Consider the following 24847-nt stretch of genomic DNA (forward strand, 5'->3'; position numbering starts at 1 on the left):
ACTTTAAAATATTTAAAATTTATCCATAAAATTTCTATATTTAACTGTCTCCTGACTTATGGAATAATTTCTAATGGCTCTTTGATTTATGGTAAAATATAATTTGAATTTTATATTAGGAAAAAATACAGTTTATATGTTGATACATTCTACAATTTTCCTTCATATGGACACATTTTGGGAAATCACTACTATAAACAGAGAGCAGATTTTTCTTAAGTTGGCATAACTCATTAATTGGGATGATAATGTGGCTTCTATGTACCATAATTTCCACTTACAAAATATGCATTTCAAAAAGTGAATTTTATAAATAGAATAAAGTGATACTTTAAAATGAACTTCATGTGCTCGCTTCGGCAGCACATATACTAAAATGAACTTCACAGGAAGGGGAATGGAAAGAAAGAGGCAGTAGAGTCTTCACTATCAGCTCCCATTAGGATACATTAGTTAAGAAAAGAGTCTCTGGGGCACTGGGTGGCTCAGTCAGCTGAGTGTCCAGCTTCAGCTCAGGTCATGACCTCATGGTTTATTAGTGCAGGCCCCACATCAGGCTAGCTATCAGCGCACAACCTGCTTCTGATCCTCCGTTCTCGTCTCTCTGTTCCTCCCCCACTTGCGCTCTCTCTCTCTCTCTCTCTCTCTCTCTCAAAAATAAAGAAACATTAAAAAAAAAAAAAGTGTCTCTGGATCTAACTTTTCTAAACTTTAGTTCCCAAATTTGTAAGTGGAAATAACAATAGTTCCTACCCCATAGTTAATGATAAGATAAGCTGTGTAAAGCGTGTTTCAGAATTCCTGGCACATAGTAAATGGTCAATAAAAGGTGTTGGCTGTATTAATAATTAAGCTCCTTGCAGATTGACATCATGTCCTAGCAGTAGGCTGAATGTTAGTAGTATCATCTGCTGATTCTACATGGTACTCATTAAATATTTGTTGAAATGTTGAACTTTTATTGAATATCCATTATTCAATGATTTATGAATTTTTCATGAAGATTATATCATTTAGTCTTTGCTGGAAAGTTTGTATTCTCTACTTTCACAGGTGATAAGTAAAAACTCAGAAGAATCATTCCCAAGATCATAAAACTAGAAATTGGAAAGCTGGCTTTCAGTTGCAGACCTTGCCCTTTCAGATAGTGATATTTCAGTGAACCAATGTTTTCTTGATTATGTACTATGTCTCAGACACTGTTCTGGATGTTTTCATATATACCATTTAACACTTAATCCTTATAGTAGGCCTGAGAGGTATAGTTATATATAGCTCATCTTTTTTTTTTTTTTTTTTTGATGTACATGTGTTGGAGGAGTGGGGGGTGAGGAGTTCAAGTATCCAGAATTTGTAACTGTTATCTGTGTGCCAAAACTTTTGTGTGCAAACATGGGTGTCCATAATCCAGACACTATTTACATAAGATTTTTAAAGCTACAAAATACCAACTGTAAGTAAATTTTCCAATGCCTTTCAATTGGCCCTTGTTACTTGCCTTCTCTTTGACTGTCTTACTATGTTTTCATAGTATATGTGAAAATTTTTAAAAGAGAACTTTTTAACACATCAAGAGACTTGAAAAAATAGGATGAAAACAAGGGTGCCTGGCTGGCTCAGTCAGTAGAGCATGCAACTTTTTTTTTTTTTTTACATTTATTTATTTTTGAGAGACAGAGTGCGACAGTGCACGAGTGAGGGAGAGGCAGAGAGAGAACAGAATCCAAAGCAGGCTCCAGGCTCTGAGCTTTCAGCACAGAGACTGACATGGGGCTCAAACCCATGAACCGTGAGATCATGACCTGAGCTGAAGTCGGACACTCAACCAACTGACTGAGCCACCCAGGCGCCCCGAGCATGCAACTCTTGATCTCAGGGTCGTGAGTTCAAGCCCCCTGTTGGAGAGTGAGCCTACTTGAAAGAAAGAAAGAAAGAAAGAAAGAAAGAGAGAAAGAAAGAAAGAAAGAAAGAAAGAAAGAAAGAAAGAAAGAAAGAGAGAGGGGGAGGGAGGGAGGAAGGAAGGAAGGAAGGAAGGAAGGAAGGAAGGAAGGAAGGAAGATATAATTGTGGGAAATTATTCTAAGCCATACATTTTACTTATGAGGATATAGTAAAATAGAAAATTACTGTATTTTTTAAAATGTCCTATGTTAAACTCAACAGAATGATCATTTTTATAAAATATTTTGGTGACTTTAGATCACAATCGTATACATGCCACAGACGTCCTACATGCAGTTTGGTATCTGACAACCCGGCCAATTCCTGGTTTACAGCAGATCCACAATGATCATGCAACAGGAAACGAAACAGGTACTTCCTTCTAGAAATCTTCCTTTTAATTATTTGTCTAGAAATAATAAATCAAGCAATCTCATTTCATTACCTCTGTTCTTTTAAAATTTTCAAAAAGTAACCTTTGGTACATAAAAAGGACTATGTAAATTTTGATGCATAATACATGCAAATTAGGAAACATGACTCACCTTAAGAGCTAGGTTAAGGTCCAATACTGTTGGATCTTACCATGTTTCTTTCCTGTGACCCATCCTGGTGCTTGCTATCCCAAATATTATGATAATCCATTTCTTTGCACTTTTCTTTCAATTCTTTTGTTTGTTTTAGGTATATCACGTAAGTTTAAAATGTATAACATTCACAATGAAAGCAGACATACTTAAAAGCTTCATATAAACATTTAAATGATGATATTAAAAGCCTTTCATAACATTTAAGTTTTGTCCTCCAAAAAAGCTAATTCTCCTCATCATAAATATAATTAATTATACAAATGTAATGAATTATAACATGGTTCTCTTACTCTAGCTTGTAAAAGAGGGGAGAGTTACTCCAGTGAGATACACACACACACACACACACACACACACATACATACATACATACCAGGACAGAATTTGCTTAGTTACAAATGCTTGAGAACTATTTCCATACTAATCAGTGTAAATGTCATAGATTTGGCCATTGCTTTATAGTCTTTGGTAGTTGAGTCCAAAGTACTGCCATTATTTTTCTGCCATTCCATATTTACTCTTTTTTAGTGCTCTTTGTTCTTTCCAATAGTCATTTTCTTTAGCTTTTGTGTTTGTGGATGTATTGATTTTCTTAGAAGAATATTTTCATATCTTAGCACATTTGAAGATACCATTCCATCCATTTCTGATTTCTATAGTTTCTATTGACGAACTGGCCTTCAGTCTTATCTCTCCTGAAAATTAATATGTCCGTTTTCTCTTTGCTGTTGGTTTTTATTTTTTTATTTTTATTTTTTTTTTTTAATTTTTTTTCAACGTTTTTTATTTATTTTTGGGACAGAGAGAGACAGAGCATGAACGGGGGAGGGGCAGAGAGAGAGGGAGACACAGAATCAGAAACAGGCTCCAGGCTCTGAGCCATCAGCCCAGAGCCTGACGCGGGGCTCGAACTCACGGACCGCGAGATCGTGACCTGGCTGAAGTCGGACACTTAACCGACTGCGCCACCCAGGCGCCCCTGCTGTTGGTTTTTAGCATTTTTGACTATTATGTACTCAGGTGATTTTCTTTGTAGTCATTCTGCTTGGAGTTCAGTGAGCTTCTTGAATATGTTGATTAATAGCTTTTATTGGTTTCAAAATGTGCTCAAAATTCTTCCAGCCTCTCTCCATCGTCCAATTCCAAAGCTACTTTCACATTTTTAGGTTTTTGTTACAACAATATACCACTTCCAGGCACAAAAGTCTGTATTAGTTTCCTATTGCTGCTGTAATGCCACAGACTTAGTGGCTTAAAACAGCACAGATTTACTATGTTACAGTTCTGGAGGTCAGAAGTCCAAAATAGATCCAGCTGGGCCAACCCAGAGTGTCAGCAAGATTGTGTTCTTCCTAGAGTCTCTTTCCTTGCTTCCTCCAGTGTCTAGAAGCCACTTGCCATTCCATGGCTCATGTCTCTGAAGAAGGGACAGCACTATAGCCTCTTCACGTCTCTCTCTGAGGAAAGGACTCAAAGGCTTACAGTAACAGGATGTTGAGAGGGGTTGATCATGTGATCATCTTCCCCACACCTAATTGAGTGTCGGAAGTTGTCCCCTTTTGCCAAGGTAATGAGAACATTGCAGCACTAATTCCTGGAATAATAAAATGTCACACTGGTCCACCAATCACCATAGGGGCTTATGGAATTTAGGTGATAAAAGGACTTTTGGCCTGGGCCCACCTCATAAGTATCAGTTCTCTGAACCCACCCATCTGAATGCATAGTTCAAATAAACATACTGAGCAACTGGGCAGAACCCCTCCATTAATTCCTCAGTCTTTGCAGAGAGCACCATCATGGTAAAAAGGGTCAAATGGAATCCCCTGAAATTGCCTCATTCTAACAAAGTAGTGAACCAAAGCAACACCGTATTACTGGATGGATTGCATCCAGAAATTAGTGCCATTATGAAATACTTGATAGGTGCAGAATTTGTGATTTCCATCATGTTGCCATTCATCTTGGTATTTTGACTTTTACACAAGATGAATGGATCTTGGGAAATGATGGTAGATGATTCTAAATTTCATCAGGTGGTGATTCCAGTTGCCACAGTTACTCCAGATATGATCATCTTTTGAATAAGTCAACCTAACTTATAAAGATTCTGTACCAGGTTGGGTGATTGATTTTGTCGGATCCTTATTATCAAGAGGAGATAAGGTTCCTACTGTATGTGAGAGGATGTATATCAGTAACCTAGGGGATTTTTTTGGCCTTCTTGGTACTCCTATGTCCAATGACAAAAGATAATGAAAAACTACTAATCCAGTATCGTAGGATCACAATAGTGCAGAGCCTTGAAAATATAGGTCATTCCACTAGGCAAAGAACCATGATCAGTAGAGATGCTAGCTGAGGACAAAGGGAAAATGGAATGGGTAGTGGAATAAGAAAATGATAACTCTGAACTATAGCTATGTGACCAGTCACAGAAGTGAAGTCTATAATAGCCACATGTATTTTTCCTCATTGCCATGTATTTATTTTTCCTCATTGCCATGTATTTATTTTACATACTTGTTAATAAACAAGTTTTTTCTTTCTCTTTCTCATTCTCCTACCACCCAATGTTGATGGACATTTGGGTTCTTTCTATTTTGGGGCTGTTATGAATACTGCTATGAGTATTCATGTACTAGTTTTTGTGTGGATATATGTTTTCATTTCTCTTGGGCATACACCTAGCTGTGGAATTGCTGGGTCATAAGGTGATTCTGTGGTTAACAGTTTGAGCATCCGCCAAGCTGTTTTCTGAGGGGGCTACACTATTTATATTCTCATCAACAACGTATGAAGATTCCTTTTTTTTGTCACTTGTTATTCTCTTTTTAAAAAAAATTTTTTATGTTTATTTATTAAAAAAATTTTTTTTAACCTTTATTGATTTTTGAGACAGAGCATGAACGGGGGAGGTTCAGAGAGAGATGGAGACACAGAATCTGAAACAGGCTCCAGGCTCTGAGCTGTCAGCACAGAGCCCGACGTGGGGCTCAAACTCACGGACTGTGAGATCATGACCTGAGCCGAAGTCGGACGCTCAACCGACTGAGCCACCCAGGCGCCCCTGTTTATTTATTTCTGAGAGAGAGAGAGAGCACAAGGAGGGGAGGAGCAGAGAGAGAGGGAGACACAGAATCCAAAACAGGCTCCAGGCTCCAAGCTATCAGCACAGAGCCTGATGTGGGGCTCGAACTCACAAACCGTGAGATCATGACCTGAGCCGAAACTGGATGCTCAACCGACTGAGCCACCCAGGCACCCCAGTTATTATCTTTTTGATAGCCGTTCTAGTGACTCTGAAGTGGTATTTCATTGTGGTTTTCATTGCATTTACTTAATGGCTACTAATGTTGAATGCCTTACTATGTGTATATCTTCTGTGAAGAAATGTCTATTCATGTCATCCATTTTTAAATTTGGTCATTTGTCTTTTTATTACTGAGCTGTAAGAGTTCTTTGTATATTTTGAATATAAGTCCCTTATCAGATTGATTTGCCCCTATTTTCTGCCATTCTGTGAGCTGTCTTTTTACTTTCTTGATAGTGTCTATTGAAGTACAAAAAGTTTTAATTTTGATGTTTAATTTATCTAATTTTTCTTTAGTTGCTCATGCTTCTGGTATCATGTCTAAGAAGGGTTTTGCCTCACCTAAGATCATGAAGATTTACCCTACGTTTTCTTCTAAGAGTTTCTTAGTTACAGCCATTAAGTTTAGGTCTATGACCCATTGGAACTAATTTGGGGGGATGGATAAAGGAAGAGATCTAACATTCTTCTGCACATGGATATCCAGTTGTCCCAGAACCATTTGTTGAAAAGAGTTCTTTATATATTCTCCACATAGTCGGCCCTTAAATGTTATTAAATGAGTTTCTACCTTAAAAAATTATGAGCATTAAATGAAACGACATGTATGAAAGAATCTAGCATCATACATGGCACATAGATAACTCTCAACAAGGTCTTGACACCCTTCTACAAAATCAGTTGGCCATAAATATGAGGGTTTATTTCTGGATTCTCAGTTTTATTTTATCGATTTGTATGTCTGTCCTTATGCCGGTACTACGTTATCTTCATTACTAGAGCTTTGTTAGTAAGCTTTGAAATTGTAAGTTTAAGTACTCCAACTTTGTTCTTCTTGTTCAAGATTGTTTTGGCTATTCTGGATCTCTTGTATTTCCATATGAGTTTAAATTCAGCTTGTGAATTTCTATAAATAATAGCTAGGATTTTGATAGGGATCGTGTGGAATCTGTAGATCATTTTGGGGGAGTATTGCCACTTTAACAATACTAAGTCTTCTGGTCCATGAGCATGGGTATTTTTTCCACTTATTTAAGTCTTCTGTAATTTCTTTTAACAGTATTTTTTAGTTTCCAGAATACTAGTTTTGTACTTTTGTTAAGTTTATTCCTTAGTATTTTATTCTTTTTGATGCTAGTGTAAATAGAATGGTTTTCTTGAGCTTAGTTTTTGATTATTCATTGCTATCATATGTAAATACAGTTGATCTTTTTGCATAAAATGATTTTTTAGATCTTGCAACCTTGATCATCTTTATTAATTCTAATAGCTTTTTAGTGGATTTCTTAGGATTTTTCTATATATAACTTCATGTCACTTATAAGTAGAGATAGTTTTACCTCTTTGTTGTGTGTTGGTCTCAGCCTGTCAATAACCAGTGCTGTGGCTGGACCAGCCTTTGTGGTTATTATGACTGCAAGATGCCCTTTAGCAATAACCACCATGCAACTTTGAAAAAATAAAGGTTTATTATAAGAATTAAAAATTACACAGCATAGCTGGGACCACATAGCAAGGTCACAGGGGGAGAGAGCATGTGCACAAGCATGCATGCAAGCGGATACACCTGGGGTTCTGCTTTTTATTGGGGTCAAGGTTGGCGGTTTCACTGGCTCACTCTTTATTGGTGAATTTAAAACATAAAAGCAGGAACTTAAAGCATGGGTAGAGAGAAAACCAGCAGCCCAGATGATCAGTTATTGAAATCAAGATTTCTAGAAGTGGCCTGGCTTTTTATCTAGACAGGTGGCTGACAGGGTATTTCTTTGAGATAGCCATTTTTATAGTAGATGCCTCTTTGAAATGGATGCTTTGGAGATCAAAGCTTAATCCAGGCACTTATGTTACAAAAAGGGGGGAAAAACTGTCAAGAGTTTTTTCCAGTCTGGTTATCTTTTGCTGAGGCCTCCTTTTAGATTAATCAGCAAATTAAAAGAATCACCATTTTCTGAAAGAAAGTAAACAAGTGGAATCTGTAATAGTTACGTTTAATTGTCCTTGCCAGCCATTTTATTTTTCACACTATTACTTTCACGTTTAACCAAACAACAAAGAAACATCAATGTATTAAGATCCTAATGTATCAATTCTAAGTAATTACTGAGTTTAAAAGGATGTCTTTTGCTATTTTTGCTATTTTATATATATACATTTATAATTCTATAGGAAATCCAGAATGCATATAATGTACATAAACTAATTCAAATTATTGGCTGATATTTATAACTAAAATCTTATTAGAAATTTGAATGTTTAGGGGCACCCAGATGGCTCAGTCGGTCACATGTCCACCTTTGGCTCAGGTCGTGATCTTGCAGTTTGTGAGTTCAAGCCCCGTGTTGGGCTCTGTGCTGACAGCTCAGAGACTGGAGCCTGCTTTGGATTCTGTCTTCTTCTCTCTCTGCCCACCCCTCCCCCCCCCCCCCCACCTCCACTCACACTCTGTCTCTGTCTCTCTCAAAAATAAAAATAAACATTAAAAGTGTTTTTAATTAAAAAGAAATTTGAGTATTTAAATATATCTTTATCCATACATTTAACTGTCTTTTTAAAAGTTCTAGTGGGGGTGATTCTAAACCTCAATTTAATTAAATATATAAACAGCATAAAAATGAGGTATCTTTATAATTATCACTAGTGTGTATTAAAGTTATGTTAAATTCATGTGATGCCAAATATTTTGAGTGAGATAAATTATGATCAAGATTGTTTTAGGGGCGCCTGGGTGGCTCAGTCGGTTAAAGCGACTGACTCTTGGTTTTGGCTCAGGTCATGATCTCGCAGTTTGTGAGTTTGAGCCCCACGTTGGGTGGGCTCTGTTTTGACAGTATGGAGTCTGCTTGGGATTCTCTGTCTCCTCTCTGCCCCTCCCCAGCTCGCTCGCTCACTCTTTCTCTCTCAAATAAATGAACTTAAGGGAAAAAAAAAAAAGAGCATTTTGGACTTTGACAGGCCAGGACATTATTCCTAGTTTCCACTGATGAAGACAATGAATGAAATTTTGTATCTCTTTAATATCTTTGTGGTTTTATTTGCTGTCTAGTCTAAATATGGCTTATTTTTTCTTTTTTGTACTTTAAGATTATTTTAGCAAAAGTAGAGAATGACCATTTAAATAGATAAAGGCACTAAAATACAAAAACAATTTGAGAAATCAATAGTGTAAGATATTAAGACACTGGAAGCATAGCGCTGATAGTGAAAATATTGGTTCTAACTGGAGGATAAAAAGAGAATTATGTTAAATGAGACATTCCTCAGTTTTTGATGTCTTTTCATTTTCCATAATTTTTCTTGCCATCATCTTGTAAGGGGCTTCATGGAAGGAAAAAGAGAAGGGGAAGAGTTGTAGTCTGGGCTACAAATGAAATGTAATCTTTCTGGATAAGATTTGAAATGCATCTATATTGAGAAGCTTAGTTTGTTAATATATTAAATTCCTAAATCTCCATACTGTTTTCATGAAATTTTATTCTCCAGATTGCTTTTTTCCTGTTACTTCCTATGCCCTGGCCATTATCTCTAGCCCTTAAATAACAAATGTTTAGAAACCGGAGGTTTTTAAAAATTTTTATTAGCCTAAGTAAGAGAGCATCATAAAGATCTCAGAATGTCTCATAAAGCAAGTGACTTCAGCATCACGTTTAACATTGTTTGTCTCTAGTAGCATGTATGTTGGAAATAAAAGACTGTTGTAAGTCCTTGTTTATAAATAGAGTTTCTTTCTTTGATTAGTCAATAAGTAAGCTAAATAATCTTATTTCCAATGGGGAATCCTGTCCTTAGTCTCATTGTAAGTGAGTCTCATTGTAAGTGTAATGCTGGTGTATTTTGCTTGTTCCTCAGATTCGGATGGTAGAATGAACCCTGGGCAAATTGCCTACATTTCTTCGAGGAGCTGCTCTATTCCAGATGAGAGCTATGGGTGCCTTTCTGCAAACATTCCTGCACTGGAATTGATGGCTCTCTACGTGGCAGCTGCCATGCATGATTACGATCACCCAGGGCGGACAAATGCATTTCTAGTGGCTACAAATGCCCCTCAGGTAGGAAATATTTTCTTAGAAAGTTTAAAAAGCAATTCTCAAATGTTACAACCATGTTGTCGATCCTTTTGTTAAACCATCCTTCACTCCAGTCAGAGAGCCATTCCATGTACATTGTAATTAATCGGATTTTAACACATGACATTGGCATGATTGACATGACGTGTGCTCAAGAATTAAGAAGCCATTACCGTCTTCCACTGGAAAATAAAATGTTCAGGAAAGAGTGACTGTTTTATGAAATTCTGGAATTCTTGTCAATATTTTTCCCTTTGGTCAAATTGATGAGGCTGACTAGATGGAAAACTTACTCTTCCTTCTTCCTTTCTATGGCTAAAAACCTAATGATGAAGAACTATCATTTTTGTTGTTTTCCTCTTTTGCCCTTAATACTCAGACTCTAAATCTCTTTTCTAGTACCACATTGTTTTTGTATCCAATACAGCTGATGAGGTGCAAGATTCCTTTATGGTCAAAATTTTCACAGAACGTAGGAGTTGCCAACAAATGGATACTGTAATGGCAGTAGCTTTACCTAACATTAGGACTTGGGACTAAATCCTTGGTTTTAAGTGGTCGTGGGTGTTTGTTTAGGCTGGCGGTTCCTGAAATGTCATCTTCATGCTTGTAACTGCGTGCCTTACAAAGAACAAATCGTCAGTTGGCTGAATTTCTTACGTCTTCACTTCACTGCTCTATGTATAAACCTCACTTCTGATTTTTTTCGTCTTCAGTAGTCATCCTCTTTGTCACTTCTCTTTCACACACTCTCACTCTTTAAAATATAGGAGATAGATTCTCTAGACAGAACAAGAATAGGACTCAGAGACAAGAGAGAGAGGGTTAAAAATGTTACGAAACTCACTTCTCCAATGGGACTTTATTAATAGCTCATGTTTTCCACAGATAACTTTTTAAAGAATTTTCATCGAGGGGCACCTGGGTGGCTCAGTCGGTTAAGTGGCCGACTTCGGCTCAGGTCATGATCTCGTGGTCTGTGAGTTGGAGCCCCGTGTCGGGCTCTGTGCTGACAGCTCAGAGCCTGGAGCCTGCTTCTGTTTCTGTGTCTCCCTCTCTCTCTGCCCCTCCCCCATCCGCGCTCTGTCTCTCTCTGCCTTTCAAAAATGAATAAATGTTTAAAAAAATTAAAAAAAAAAGAATTTCCATCGAGATATAATTATTTGCACTCTAAGAATTATGAACTAAGGAGCACATATTTCCTCATTTGCTGTACCAGTCCCACAGGAAGCCTGTGCATTGTCTCTTGCCTCACGCCTCATCATCTTTGACAACCCTGGTCCCGTCGTGAGTCAAAGAGCTGGGCACAGGTGGCACAATGCAGAAAGCACTGGTCTTGAGATCAAGAGACCTGAGTTTGACTTCTTATTACCAAGTTACTAGCTGGGTGACCTTAGATAAGTCACCCTTGTGTCCCTGAACCTCAAAATATGTACCGAATCTGATTAAAGGCAAAGAGATCACATACGAGAAGTTTTCTACTATTTCATATGTTTGAGAGGCTCCCGAATCAGATATCATGTAGACGGAAATTACTTGCTGTTCACTCTTGGCTTGACGTCTTTCATTAGCTTTGAGTATAGGTGAGTCAGACTTACTTATTACCTCTCCTCCAAAGGATATGGCAAGTGAGAGAATCTCAGTGTTATTTCTCTCCCATGCAGATAAACCAGTAATGCATGAATATAATTTATACAAGTTATATGCTCAAAATGGTTGTCCTAATCAAAATAAAAATATGAAGTCTGGATATAGTATGAGTAACACACGTTATTTCTAACTTCTCATCGCTAAGGATGGCCAAATGATGAAGTGATGGGAGGTGTCAGAATAGAAAGGAAATTGATAGGGAATTCAGTTACTGGAAAAGGATAGCCTTCCAACCAGTCTCCTTGCTTATGTCTGACTTCCTTTCAGTCTGTTCTCAACTCCTAGGAGCCAGAGTAACACTGTTTAAATGTGAGTTACATCACTTTCTGTTCCAAAACCTCCAGGGGCTTTCACTCCACTCCTAGTAAAAGTCATTGTAATGGCTCAGAAGGTCATATGTGATTTAGCTCTTACTAATTTTTCCGTCTTTATTCACCCAGGTCCAGCCTCCTTGGCCTCCTTGCTATTTTCTCCTGTATCCTAGGCACACTGCACACTCCCTTCTGAGAGCCTTTGCACTTTCTGCCCTCCCTGCCGGGAGTGTCTTGCCCCACACATCTGTACAGCTCACTCTGTCACCTCCTTCCATTGAAAATTTCAAAAGCCCCTTTCTGACACTCATGAGGTTCCTTCCCTGCTTTATTTCTCTCAGCAGCAGTGCTCATTCAGCATGCTGTGTATTTGGTTTATTGCCTGTCTCTCCTCAGTGGAATATGTCTTCATGAGACCAGGGATTTCTGTCTTTTAGTCCCTAATACCTAGAATAGTACCTAACACATAAAAGTCGTTTAGTAAATATTTGTTGAATGTTGAAGGATGCCTGATTTCTTTGCTCTACAGGACCGCTAGCTTGTCTGAAATATATTCTGTTCTTCCTAAAGTAATGAGATGCACGAGACCTTGTTCAGCTAGCACATGTGAGATAAGGACTCTTCTGTGAAAGTGTGTGGCATGTTTATTAGGTAATAAAGTAGGTTCTTTCGTCTTGGGAAGCTCAGTGGGTCTAATTAGGCCATGATTAGTGAAAAATGTTGTAGCTCCAGTGGCAGTGTGCAATACCATCAACTGGATCAAACCTTCTTCGTTCTCATGGTAAGGAAAGTATGCTGGAAAGACACAGGAGGATTATTTTAAGTCCTTGCCATGAAAGAAGGTGAAACATTTAGCCAGGGTTATCCTGAGGAGATGTCAGTATTAAAATTCTAAGAGATTTCTGAGCTGTTTCCAGATGAAAAGCTGGCTGAAAGATGGAAATTAGTGCTTGAGATTAGAGTTTCAGAATATCTTGATGATATTTGGGGTAAAAGGAAACAATTTCTTAAATAATTTTTAATGTTTTTATTTTTGAGAGAGACTGTGAGCAGGAGAGGGGCAGAGAGGAGGGGGACAGAGGATCTGAAGCAGGCTCTGCGCTGACAGCAGAGAGCCTGATGTGGGGATCGAGCTCCCTAACCATGAGATCATGACCTGAGCTTGGATGCCTAACTGACTGAATCACCCAGGCACTCTGGAAACAAAATTTTAAGTTGAGATTTGTAAATCCAAGACAGTCATAAATGTTTTGTCCCCTCAAAGTATGGATCAAGATACTGACTAAACACACATGCATCTGACTCCTCATTACAACAGAGAAAAGAATAGGTGGGGAAGGGTATTATCAGAAGATGAAAGAATTTTCCAGAAGTTTTCATTTCTGGGAAATGAAAAACAGATAAATATTGAGAGATAAAAGTATACTAGAGGGGGCTACAGCCAAAGTGGAACCCTACAGAGACTTCTGATGCCATTTGCCCCAGCTTGCTCTGCACACACACACACACACACATACATGAACGTGTGCCTGTGGGCCCCCAACCCCTATACACGTACACTCTACATCTTTAAGTAAAGCTACTGCAATCCTGCATTTACCTCCAGGCAGAAAACTCCTTTCTCAGACATTGAAGGAAACTTCCAGGAGAGAATAAGAATTACTAGTGTAAGTATTAGTACTCCACATTCTCATTCTGGAAACCTAACAGCTGGCACCTGGTCTCATAGCTCTAAGGCAAAACCTGCTGAGTAACAGACCCCGTCCACATTCACAGACTTCTTACTCATCCTTCCCAATTAAAGAGGCGACTCGACAACAAAACATACACAAGCGAACCTAGAATTCTTGTTTTTTAAATATCAACAGATAACTAAGGATTAGTAGACATGAACCATTAACCAGTAGCTTGGAAAGAAAAGGCTAAAATGGACAGAGTAACCAAATACAGGGGAAAAAATCCAGGGAATAGAAAAACCCTTAAGTTTTTTAAAAGGTATTCTCAGAATTTGAGAAATACTGCATCCCTAAGAACAAGAAGCTATGAGAAAGGAAGCATCAGAGAACAAGTTAGATCTCTTAGAAACTAAAAATATTACTGCAAAATTTTTAAAAATGCAACACAAGCCCTGGAAGTAAACTGCAGGTAATGTCTCCCAGAATGCAGGCTGAAAAGATAAAGAGGTGGAAAATGTAGGGATGGGGGAAAAATGGGGCATAGTGGACCAGGTCAAGAACTGACCATGGGGAGTTGCAGAAAGAGACAGGTCGTTGGATTGAAGGGGTTCTCCATGTGTCAGGGAGGCTGAATGGGGGGAAAGAACATGAAAAACCTGTACATGGGGTGCCGTGGTAAAATTTCAGAGTAACAAAGGTTTTCTTTACAAAAGGAATTCCTGAGAGAATGATAACAGCACACTTATAAAAGAACAAAAATCCAACTGGCATTGTATTTCAGCAACAGTGGATGCTCAAGAGTACTGGAATAAAGTTTTCAAAATTCTAAGGGAATTCATTTATTTGTACAACAAACATCAGGTGCCCACTGTGAGAGAGGTGCTATTCTAGGCATTATTATTGAACAAAGCAGGCAAAAAAAAAAAAGTTCTGCCTCTGTACAACTTACATTCTGGTAAAGCAAGAAAAACAAGATAATAGAGCGTGTCTGGGTGGCAGAGAGATGATGAGGTTGTAAGTGCTGGGAAAGAACTAACACAGCGGAGGAAATGGGAAGTGCTGCTGTAAAGATGATTTTCAGGTTTTCTGATTTCTGGTTATTTTCGAGATTTCTGTATCAAGCTAAGCTACAGCCGAGCATTAAGAGCAAAATAAAGAGAGTCTCCGACATACGAAGATTTTTTAAACAAGATTAAATAAGGCATGTACCTGTTCATCCTTAGAAAGTTACTTAAAAAAGTGTCTTAGCAAAACAAAGGTGACAGGGAAGGCAAAGGATCTCAAAAGATACAGGATTGCCAGAAATTTTAGAACAACCCCAGATCTTTGGGGTAAAGGGATCCCAAAATGACAGCTATTTATCATGACTATTTCTTTAGAGAGAAGTACCTTTTCTTTTTTTAAAACTAGCTCCTTTGTTTTCTGCCACACCTGATTTACTACCTCTACTGGATTTTTTTTTAAGAACTTTTTTTAAGTGGAAACAATTTTTCTTAATCCAAGATTTTCCACCTTTCAAAAGTACCCTCTTTAATCTCATGACTATGACCTAGACATTTTTAAAAGTTTCCTCCTGTTTGTGTTTCAAAAGAGGACACTTGCTAGGGCCATACCACCCTGAACGCACCCGATCTCGTCAAAAGGGGACATTGGTTCACATTTGTCAGCCTCTTCCTCTGTTTGATCGAACTCTTTCACATGTCTGATGGGTTTTCTCTCTTTGTTCACTTATTGAAAGGTGTTTACTGTTCAGATTAATTCTATCAGTTTGTATTAAGCCCTGTTGCAAATCTTTCCAACTCAGAAAGAAGGTGAAAAAGGAAGTTTATGATCAGCGGATTTGCTGTGCCAAATTAGAGATGTCATCGCCTGTGGGGTGAAGGAAGGGGATCCATAGCCAGAGACAGCAGGGATCAGGATGCTTTAGCACAAAGTCACAGGATGTCATTTGCTGCAGCTCCAAGTTAGCTGGGGCCTGGTCTGCTTTCTCTGGTTGTCGTAGAGCCCTCGGTAAAAGCCAGCTGAGGCTTCACTATCTGTTCTTCCTGGAGTGTTTTTCTCATTAAGTTTAAGCTTGGCTTATTGTTGTACGTTCTCACCCAGTATTCTTCCTCAAGCGGAATGGACATTTGCCTCCTACTTACGGCTCCATGATGGTTTCTTGCCTCTGCTCATCTGTGAGGTAGTGGGTTTCTTGGGGTCCAGCAGAGGACTCCTTCCGCTTGCTCTCCAGGTGGGTTTTTCCTTCTCATGTGATAACTTACTTGGCCTCTTCTCAATCCATTCCCACTTTCATCTTGTCTTTGAGGTTTCCAGTACGGTGATAACATCTAGATTTTAATACTGATTCAGATTTTTTACCCCTCTTTTATACTTCTTTGGTAATTTCAAAGGGTAATTTGAATGGTGAAGGAATTCTGAACTTCATTATTTCTTTTACTTATCTTGCGAGCCAAGAGTTTATTAAGTCAGCTAGCTCTCCAGGGCACTTGTTACATGTTGTGCTTTATTGAGCTGGAAGTCGTATTACTTTTTCCTGAACAGACAAAGCTGTTCTAATAGTTTATCCATCCTGATCAGATTTGAATATGAATTGGTTAAATCACTATGAAATACAAATTGACCCCTTAGGGAATCTTTGAAGCTTATTATTTCTCTTTGGGATTAATGATGCTTACAAGTTGTAATAAGGTTACTATAAGATGCCTTTTTATTGACATAATTGATATGTAACATTGTGAAAGTTTAAGGTATACATTGTGTTCATTTGATACACATGTTGTAATGTGATTACCATCATGTCACCTAATATCACATCTTTTTTGTGGTAAGTACCAACTTTTAAGTATATAATACCAGTACTAATAACTATAATCGCAATGCTGTACATTAGAGCCCCAGAACTTTGTGCTGTAACTGGACGTTTGTACCCTTTGACCAACATCTTTCTACTTCCCCCACCCCCTGGCAACTACCCTTCTGCGTTTCCATGAGTTCAGCTTTTTTAGATTCCACATACGAGAGATATCAAACAGTATTTGTCTTTTTTGACTTACCTCACTTAGCGTAGTGCTCTCAAGGTCCATCCATGTTGTCTCAAATGTCAGGATTTTCTTCTTTCTCATGGCTGGATAAATATTCCATTACACACACACACACACACACACACATCGACACACATATATACACACACCACATTTTTGTTCATCCATCAGTGGACATTTAGATTGTTTACAGACTTTATATGGCCCATTACAAAGTTTAAATCATCACTGCTTTCATAAAATGCTGTAAAAAAACAATCAAATGGTGTTAAGTATCTATGCTTACATTTAGACTATAGCTAATTTTCACAAATAACATGTAAACCTATTTAAGCTCCCAGAATATATATCTTAATGTAGATTGCATTCTATTTTTATCTGTCCTTCTTTTTCATTAACAAGAAGCTTTATGAAAACCAGGAGACAGGTTTTTATGTTTATCCCTAGCCTTTAGCACTGGCTGTGAAAGTTTTTAAAATAATTACTGTGCTTATTTAATAACCTTTTTAATTGCTCAATTTTTAGAGGTAGAAGAGGCTCTGACAAATCTATAAGTCACCGTTTTTTAAAATCTGTATTCTAAAGTTCTAGAGTACTGAGGGACTTCCACTGAAATGAGGTGGATGAACAGTGAACGGTCCCATTCCACTTGAACCAGAGGATTTGTGCTTTTACCTGTGTCCTGCTTCTCGCTTACTCCCAGGGACAGTGTCAGGATGGGAGTACAGGCTGTGTCCTTCCCAGGCATGCGGGACTGCGACTCACCCGGGACACTGCTCCTGCCTCTTCTTTGGTCCTCACCACAATGACTCCGTGCTAGCTGAAGAAGAGAAATGTGTCCTTAAATCTGCTGTGTCTCTCTAATGACTTTCCTAACAGAAGCTTTACTGATTTAATGAAGCGGACCTCAGATATCAACTTTACGTCTCTTGAGGGCAGCATGGTGTCTGCAAAGATGAACTTTGGAGACGAATTACCCTTTCACCTACTAGATGTGCATGCTGGAAAGGGGTATCTTCCCCTTTCTGTACTTCAGTAAACTCATTTAGAAAATTATCACAACCCTTCTTCACAGCTATTAAAATGCTTGGCATATAGTAGTTACTCATTGTTTATACTCTTCCAACCTAACTCTGTTTATTATTCAAGATTACTATCTCTGAGATGCCTGACTCATTTTTCTTATTACTTTTCAGGCAGTTTTGTACAACGACAGATCTGTTCTAGAAAATCATCATGCCGCATCAGCTTGGAATCTATATCTTTCTCGCCCAGAGTACAACTTCCTTCTTAATCTTGATCACGTGGAATTCAAGCGCTTTCGTTTTTTAGTCATTGAAGCAATCCTTGCCACAGATCTTAAAAAGCATTTTGATTTCCTTGCTGAATTCAATGCCAAGGTTTGTGTACATATTAATGTCTGGCTTCAAAGATGGAAATCTTTATTGTCAGTATTACTGATAAGTGTTTTTTTTTTTTTTTCAACGTTTATTTATTTTTGGGACAGAGAGAGACAGAGCATGAACGGGGGAGGGGCAGAGAGAGAGGGAGACACAGAATCTGAAACAGGCTCCAGGCTCTGAGCCATCAGCCCAGAGCCTGACGCGGGGCTCGAACTCACGGACCGCGAGATGGTGACCTGGCTGAAGTCGGACGCTTAACCGACTGCGCCACCCAGGCGCCCCTGATAAGTGTTTTTTAATGCTAAGTTAGTGTTAATACTACTCATAAAGTCATAATGAGACCATATGCAAGACAATATATGCCAATATTTTTTAAATAACATTTATTATAACATGTCCTAAAAAGACTGTCACTTGCTACATTTCTTTTCTGACACATAGACTTATAACTTTCCTTCACATGGTGATAAGCCAATTAATGATGCAAAAAGCTTTTAGGGGCAGAGTGGAGAAAGTTGTGCACAGTGCCAACTAAGGTATTTTATGAAATTGAAGATGGGCTTCTCAGCCAGTTATACTTACCTCACTGCACCTGTTCATCCCCTCTTCACATTAGTGTTTAGCTGGCTGGTGTGGGAGAGGACTGTCCACTCTTCCACTGGAGTATAATGCGCTCATTGAAGAATGGCTGGGGTTGCCCACTGTGCGCGGTCGTCCAGCACAGAGTAAGGAAGGAACGGGTGAAAGTCCCTGCCGTTAAGAATTCGCATTCAATAGGGAATTGAGAATCACTGCCCTCATGTGATAGTGCTAGTCACTGGCATGTGTTCTACCCCTGAGACGTCAGGGGTGGAAAATGCTTTACAGACTCAGAGATTTACACAGCTTTACAGATTCTTGAGGGAAGGATGCGCTCTCTTTGGCTGGCAGGAAGCTGTTATTCCTTTGATGACATTTGTGACCTAAAGGAAAGGTGCACCTTCAGGGTAGAGGAACTGGTAACAAAGGAATACTAGATTTAACCCACCGGGTGGAGACCCTGTATGTGGCTGTCATGATATTAATACTTAGAAAAATAAAAAAATTTATATGCCTTTAAAATTATTTTATAGTTGTATAGCTCTGTTAACTTTTATTTAATAATAAAAATCCATTTAAGTGCTTAAGTCAGAGTAACAGATGTTTGTTTTTACAGGTCCAAGATCAGCTAGCCCAGTGCTTTTGAATCTGTGTTCCTCAGAGGTTTCTATTCTGTAGTCTCTCAGGAAAATGTCACATGAGTGGGGCTCTAGATCTCCTACATGGGTTCAATCAAAACAGCTCTCCTTTTAAGTGTTTTCTATAGTGACTTTGACAAAAGGGTTTGGTGCCTAAGACACTGCTAACGTTCAATAACCACTGATCTGGGCCATGTACTTTATTTTTTACAAGAGAAAATTTGAGTTTTTGGAAGGCATAGTAAATTGCCTACTTAGTGATGATAATTACCATTTATTTAAATAACAGTGTTAGCATATACTGTGATCTAGGCATTTTTCATTTATTAATCCTCATGGCAATATGGCTGGATTGGTACTACTTTTCCTATTTTATAGATGAAGAAATTTAGATTCAGGGAGATGAAGTCATTTTTCCAGTATCACACAATGAATAAATCGAGTCAGGATTTGAAACCATTGAGATCAACTTTTAAAACTTGTCTTCTTTCAACTATACCATATTTTCCTTTCACAGCTAAAGCCAACTTCTCTTTAGATCTTAAGTGTTCTGTAAAATTATAGTGTATATTATATATTAAATTATATATTAATTACATATGTAATATATACACAAGTTATAATTTTGTGGTAATCATACATATTGAAACCACAGTTTCTGTTTTTATGATGTTCTGCTTCTTTAGAAACAAAATTAGAACAACACTTCAAAGTGTCATTCTACCATTAACCCATATTCCTTCCTATAATTTAGACAGGACATAGTTTTAAGATACTTTTGGGGGCAAAAACCCAACTCCTGTGCCCTCAAAAGCTAAAATAATTGTTTTTCCAACACAGGCCAATGATGTAAACAGTAACGGTATAGAATGGAGCAATGAAAATGATCGCCTCTTGGTATGCCAGGTGTGTATCAAACTGGCAGATATAAACGGCCCAGCGAAAGTTCGGGACTTGCATTTGAAATGGACAGAAGGCATCGTCAATGAATTTTATGAGCAGGTAGGTTGAAACGTGAGATTGGAGGGATTTTTGAGAGCCGCCATCTGAAGATGCTAGTCTTTGGGATTTGGGTAAGCTACATCGAGTGTTTGAAGTCTGTTTGCCTTGACCAAAAATGGTTAGAAGTTGTTGAATTTGCTCTGGTCTTAGTGTTTTCTCAGCTCTGTTTTGCTCTTGCTGCTAAAACTTAAAACAAAAAATATCTTATTGCCTATCTGACATGGGTCGAATGTCCCTTGAGTCAAGAGGTAAGGCTACACTGCATTATGATTCCAAGATTGCTTTCAAAACCCTGAGTGCCTGCAACCTAGGATCATTTATTTCCAGATGCAAATGTTTTTAATTGATTCAGGGTATACTTAGATGATATATTAAAGAATATCAATCCATTTCCAATTCTGCTGCAGAAAGACTGCCTTAGAAACATCAACTGGATAAAAGTCCTGGCAGAGGGTAAGACATTTGAGGGCTAGAAATGGAGATAAAGGAGTTATTTCGTGGTTTTAAGGATTCAAAGATATAAACATGCTCTTGTAGGTTTTAAAATCTTGCCTTTAAAATAATACTGTACCCGAATGCACTTGTATGCCCAACATGCAGCAAAGCCAATCACTGAGATATTGAGTGAGCAGCAAGGAAAGGGTTGGAGAAGTAGCCACACTAGGAGATTGGAGCTCAGGCCTCAAATTTGCCTTCTCAGAGTGGAAGAGTGTGGAATATTTAAAGGCAAACAGAAAGGATCTGGGCAAAAGGGAGCGGAGCTATGTATTTCAAAATCAGATGAAGGAAGTTAATAAGTAGAGAAGGTTGAAGTTCATTTAGACCCAATTTATAATATACCTTTTTTTGAAGTTTTTTTTTTTAATTTTGAGAGAGCAAGCAGGGGAAGGTCAAAGAGAGAGAGAGAGAGAGGTAGAGAGAGAATCCCAAGCAGGCCCCACACCACCAACATGGAGTCCGACACAGGGCCCAAACTCACCAACTGCAGGATCATGACCCGAGCCAAAATCAAGAGCCAGATGCTCAACTGACTGAACCACCTAGCTGCCCCTATAATGTGATTATTTTTAAAGTATACAGAATTCTCATTACACAAAGTTAGAATCCATGCTGGGAGGTTGAATCCCAGGTTCTTTTTTTTTTTTTTTTTTTAACCAGCAATGTGATCTAGGATAAATTACTTAACCTCTCTGCGCCTTAGTTTCTCCATTGATAAAATAGGAATATTTGATGGGATCACCTCATAAGATTGCCGTGAGGATTAGATGAATTAATAAAGTTCTTAGAACAGTTCCTGACACCCAAATGATCAATAAATGTCAGCTTTTGTAATTCCAGGTTTATTACTAAACATATTATTTCAGACAATTTTATTTAATCTAAGTTTCATTATTCGTCTTTAGAACAAAAGGTCATCTGCCACCCTACCACATGGAGTTATCATGAAGGTTAAATGTGCTAATCTATAATGAAAGTCCTAGTCAACCTGCATCAACACTATTAAATTTCTTTCTCAATCTGGTTAGGCTGTTAAACATCTTTTGGGTACAGATGCAAAATTCTAACCTTGACCAACTTTTTATTTTTTTGTTATCTTGTTATTCTGTCTTTATACTCCTATATCCATTTAAGTGCCATGGGCTTAAAAAAACCAAACTCATTTAAAAAAAAAAAAAAAAAAGCAAAATTTAGGAAACTGTAGAATCCTGTGGGTAAACCCAACTGAGCTTTCTTTTTGGCAAACAATGGTTTTCTTCCTCACAGAAGATAAAATCATAGATTTCTAATCATGGGGCAATCACTAGGACAGTCTCTGGTTGTTTCCCTAGGACAATGCTGGCTCATCACATGGACACTGTTGCCTACAGTTTATACATTCTAGAGATTATTCATTCCCCACCAGTTCAAATCCTAGGAATGAAAATGTTCATCGTATCTTTTGGGGAATGCTCAGTACTGTGCTAAATACTTGATATAATATTGCTTTTCATCCTCAGAGCAACCTTTAAAGTAGATTATTCAGATTTTACACATGAAATGGGCATAGAGCTTGCTCAACACCACACAGGTTGTTGGTGGCAAAAGCAGGCTTTGAAACCACATCTGTCTGAGCTCCAATTGTGCTCTCTGAAGCCCTGGAGGGCACAGTGGGAGGGTATCAGAGGGCAGGCACGGGAGTGCTCCTTCTCTCCTCTCTTTCTGTTTTACATGCTAGGTTTTCTGATTCAGATTCATTAAAAGGATCTGCTATTAGAAAAGAGCAGGGTGTTGAAAGGCACTTACAAAATTCAACTCTACACATTGGACGTACAAAGTTTCCATGATACCATCTCCCCTTAGGAGAAGGGGAATCTATACGTGACATAGAATTTTGCAGGTTGTTAGATTCGTTGTTCTTTTTTTAATGTACATTTTTCCTGTAAACTGGTGAAGTGTGAAAATAGTCTCACTTAGAATTTCTCAAATATTGGAGGAATTCTTATAGCTAAAATGACAGTAATTAGACACTTCCTTGTAAAACTTATTTTGATGTAGACTATGCATATTTAGAAACCTTAAGACAGGGGTGCCTAGGTGGCTTAGTTGGTTAAGTGTATGACTCTTGATTTCGGCTCCCATGCATGATCCCACGAACAGGGAGATGGAGCCCCATGTTGGGCTCTGTACGGACAATGTGGAGCCTGCCTGAGATCCCCTCTCTGGCCCTCCCTTATTCACACATGCGCTCTCTCAAAATAAATGAATAGAAACTAAAAAGCAAGATAATTTTAACAGCAAAGCTCAGTGGTTATTCTTTCAGTAGTTACAAATGTACTTTTCTTTTTTAAATGATCAGGGAGATGAAGAAGCTAATCTTGGTTTGCCCATCAGTCCCTTCATGGATCGTTCTTCACCTCAACTAGCAAAACTCCAAGAATCTTTCATCACCCACATAGTGGGGCCTCTGTGTAACTCCTACGATGCTGCCGGCTTGCTGCCGGGTGAGTGGATAGAAGCAGAAGAGGATGAAGATGCCGAAAGTTGTTATGATGAAGAAGATGGCGAAGAATTAGATACAGATGATGAAGAAATAGAAGACAACTTAAATCCTAGTAAGAATGGAGGGATATTATAAATTCTCAAATGGATATTTGCAGTTAATAACACTAAATTTGGATCTTTAAGATACAGATTCTGTAGTTCTGTCTGGAGTAACTAGTAGCTCAATGTTCAGATTGAATAGTCTCTTGAGTAACTCCTGGGTGCCGTGCTGATGCCGCGACACACGGTCTTGGTTGAAGTAGCATCTCTCTGGGTATTGTCCTCCAGCCAGTTCGCTTCAGGAGGTTCTACCTGTGCAGCACAGTAGGGCTGTCACCATATCTGACTGTGTGAGGTGAGTGGGCTCGAGGGGCCAGTCCTTGGACACCTGCTGCCTTTCTGGCTGTAAATGAAATCCATTATTTGCTCTTTAAAGTCGAATTTAAATGAAATTATATCTGGCATTCCAAGCATGCTATAGCTGAGCACAGAGAGCATAATTACGAAGAACTAGCCCCCCACATCCCCAGTTGTCTTCAGGATCAGTATAGTGAAGAGTGGTTTTCTGCCACCACCATGTGAGCATCATCTCGGGCAAATGACTGGCTTCCAAAAATTATTTCTACTCATTGAAGCTGTAATAATTGTGTTTAATTCAGTACCTAAGTCCTAAACATCGTTTAACTGCATTTTTTTATCACTTGAAATTTTAGTACTGTCCTCCCCTCTCACCCCACCCAGTCTTCCCTAATCCTTTTCTCTGCTTCATTTTCATCTGTTCATATTTAACCCCATCTTGTGTTTTGCTTCTTCATTTGCTTTTCTAGATCTTTCCATTAGAATATGAGCTCCACCGTGCAGAGATTATCTTACTGCATATTACTACAACCCCAGTGCCCTAGAGAAATGCCTGGAAAGTAATAGGCACTCAGGTATTTAGTGAATGAATGAATTGTATTACTAGGATTAGAATCTGTCTGTTTTAAACTTCACAGAACCACGAAGGAGGAAAGGCAGACGGCGAATATTTTGTCAGCTAATGCACCACCTCACCGAAAACCACAAGATATGGAAGGAAATCATCGAGGAAGAAGAGAAATGTAAAGCTGATGGGAATAAACTGCAGGTGGAGAATTCTTCCTTACCTCAAGCAGATGACATTCAGGTCATTGAAGAAGCAGATGAAGAGGAGGAGAGACAGTTTGAATAAAAGAAAAGACATCTTGAAGAAGTCCCGAGGGCCATGCCCAGGGTCAGAAGTCCTCGCCTGGCACTGACCATGCGGACTCGCAGCCGACCGCTCCCAGGTGGACGGGCCTGAGGACCGCGAGAGGACCCTCGCTGCGCTGGCAGCTCCCCGGTCCTGTGCACTTGCGGCACACGGACACGGACCGGACGAGTGTTCGTAGAGCGGGGCTTCCGTCGCTCGTGTTGCGAAGCTCTTCCTCGATGCCTCCACTGGTATCTGCTTTGTCGTAATAACGCTTTGCCAGGTAGTAAGCTCTTACTTCCATGAGGGGTAGCTAGAACTAAAAATTCACGGGACCTCAGTTTCCAAGATGGCCAGAACTTTTTGCTTTCATGAAAACATTTTCCACGTGTGTCTTTTAGGTCT

At 38.7% G+C, this 24847-nt stretch overlaps 1 protein-coding gene across 1 annotated transcript in view; it reads left to right on the forward strand.

Moving 5' to 3' along the window:
- PDE3B (phosphodiesterase 3B) overlaps positions 1-24847 on the forward strand; it is a 170876-nt gene extending 146029 nt beyond the window's left edge. Inside the window, exons 11-16 of the mRNA XM_047070666.1 lie at positions 2200-2313; positions 9691-9890; positions 17786-17989; positions 20050-20211; positions 23048-23303; positions 24228-24847. Coding sequence (XP_046926622.1) covers positions 2200-2313; positions 9691-9890; positions 17786-17989; positions 20050-20211; positions 23048-23303; positions 24228-24442 — 1151 coding nt within the window. The 3' untranslated portion in view covers positions 24443-24847. The remainder of the gene's footprint in view (positions 1-2199; positions 2314-9690; positions 9891-17785; positions 17990-20049; positions 20212-23047; positions 23304-24227) is intronic.

Source organism: Lynx rufus, unplaced genomic scaffold (assembly GCF_022079265.1).
Source record: "Lynx rufus isolate CCGP_SWC_20201006 ecotype Redwood Valley unplaced genomic scaffold, mLynRuf1.p SCAF_9, whole genome shotgun sequence".
Lineage (NCBI taxonomy): Eukaryota > Metazoa > Chordata > Mammalia > Carnivora > Felidae > Lynx > Lynx rufus.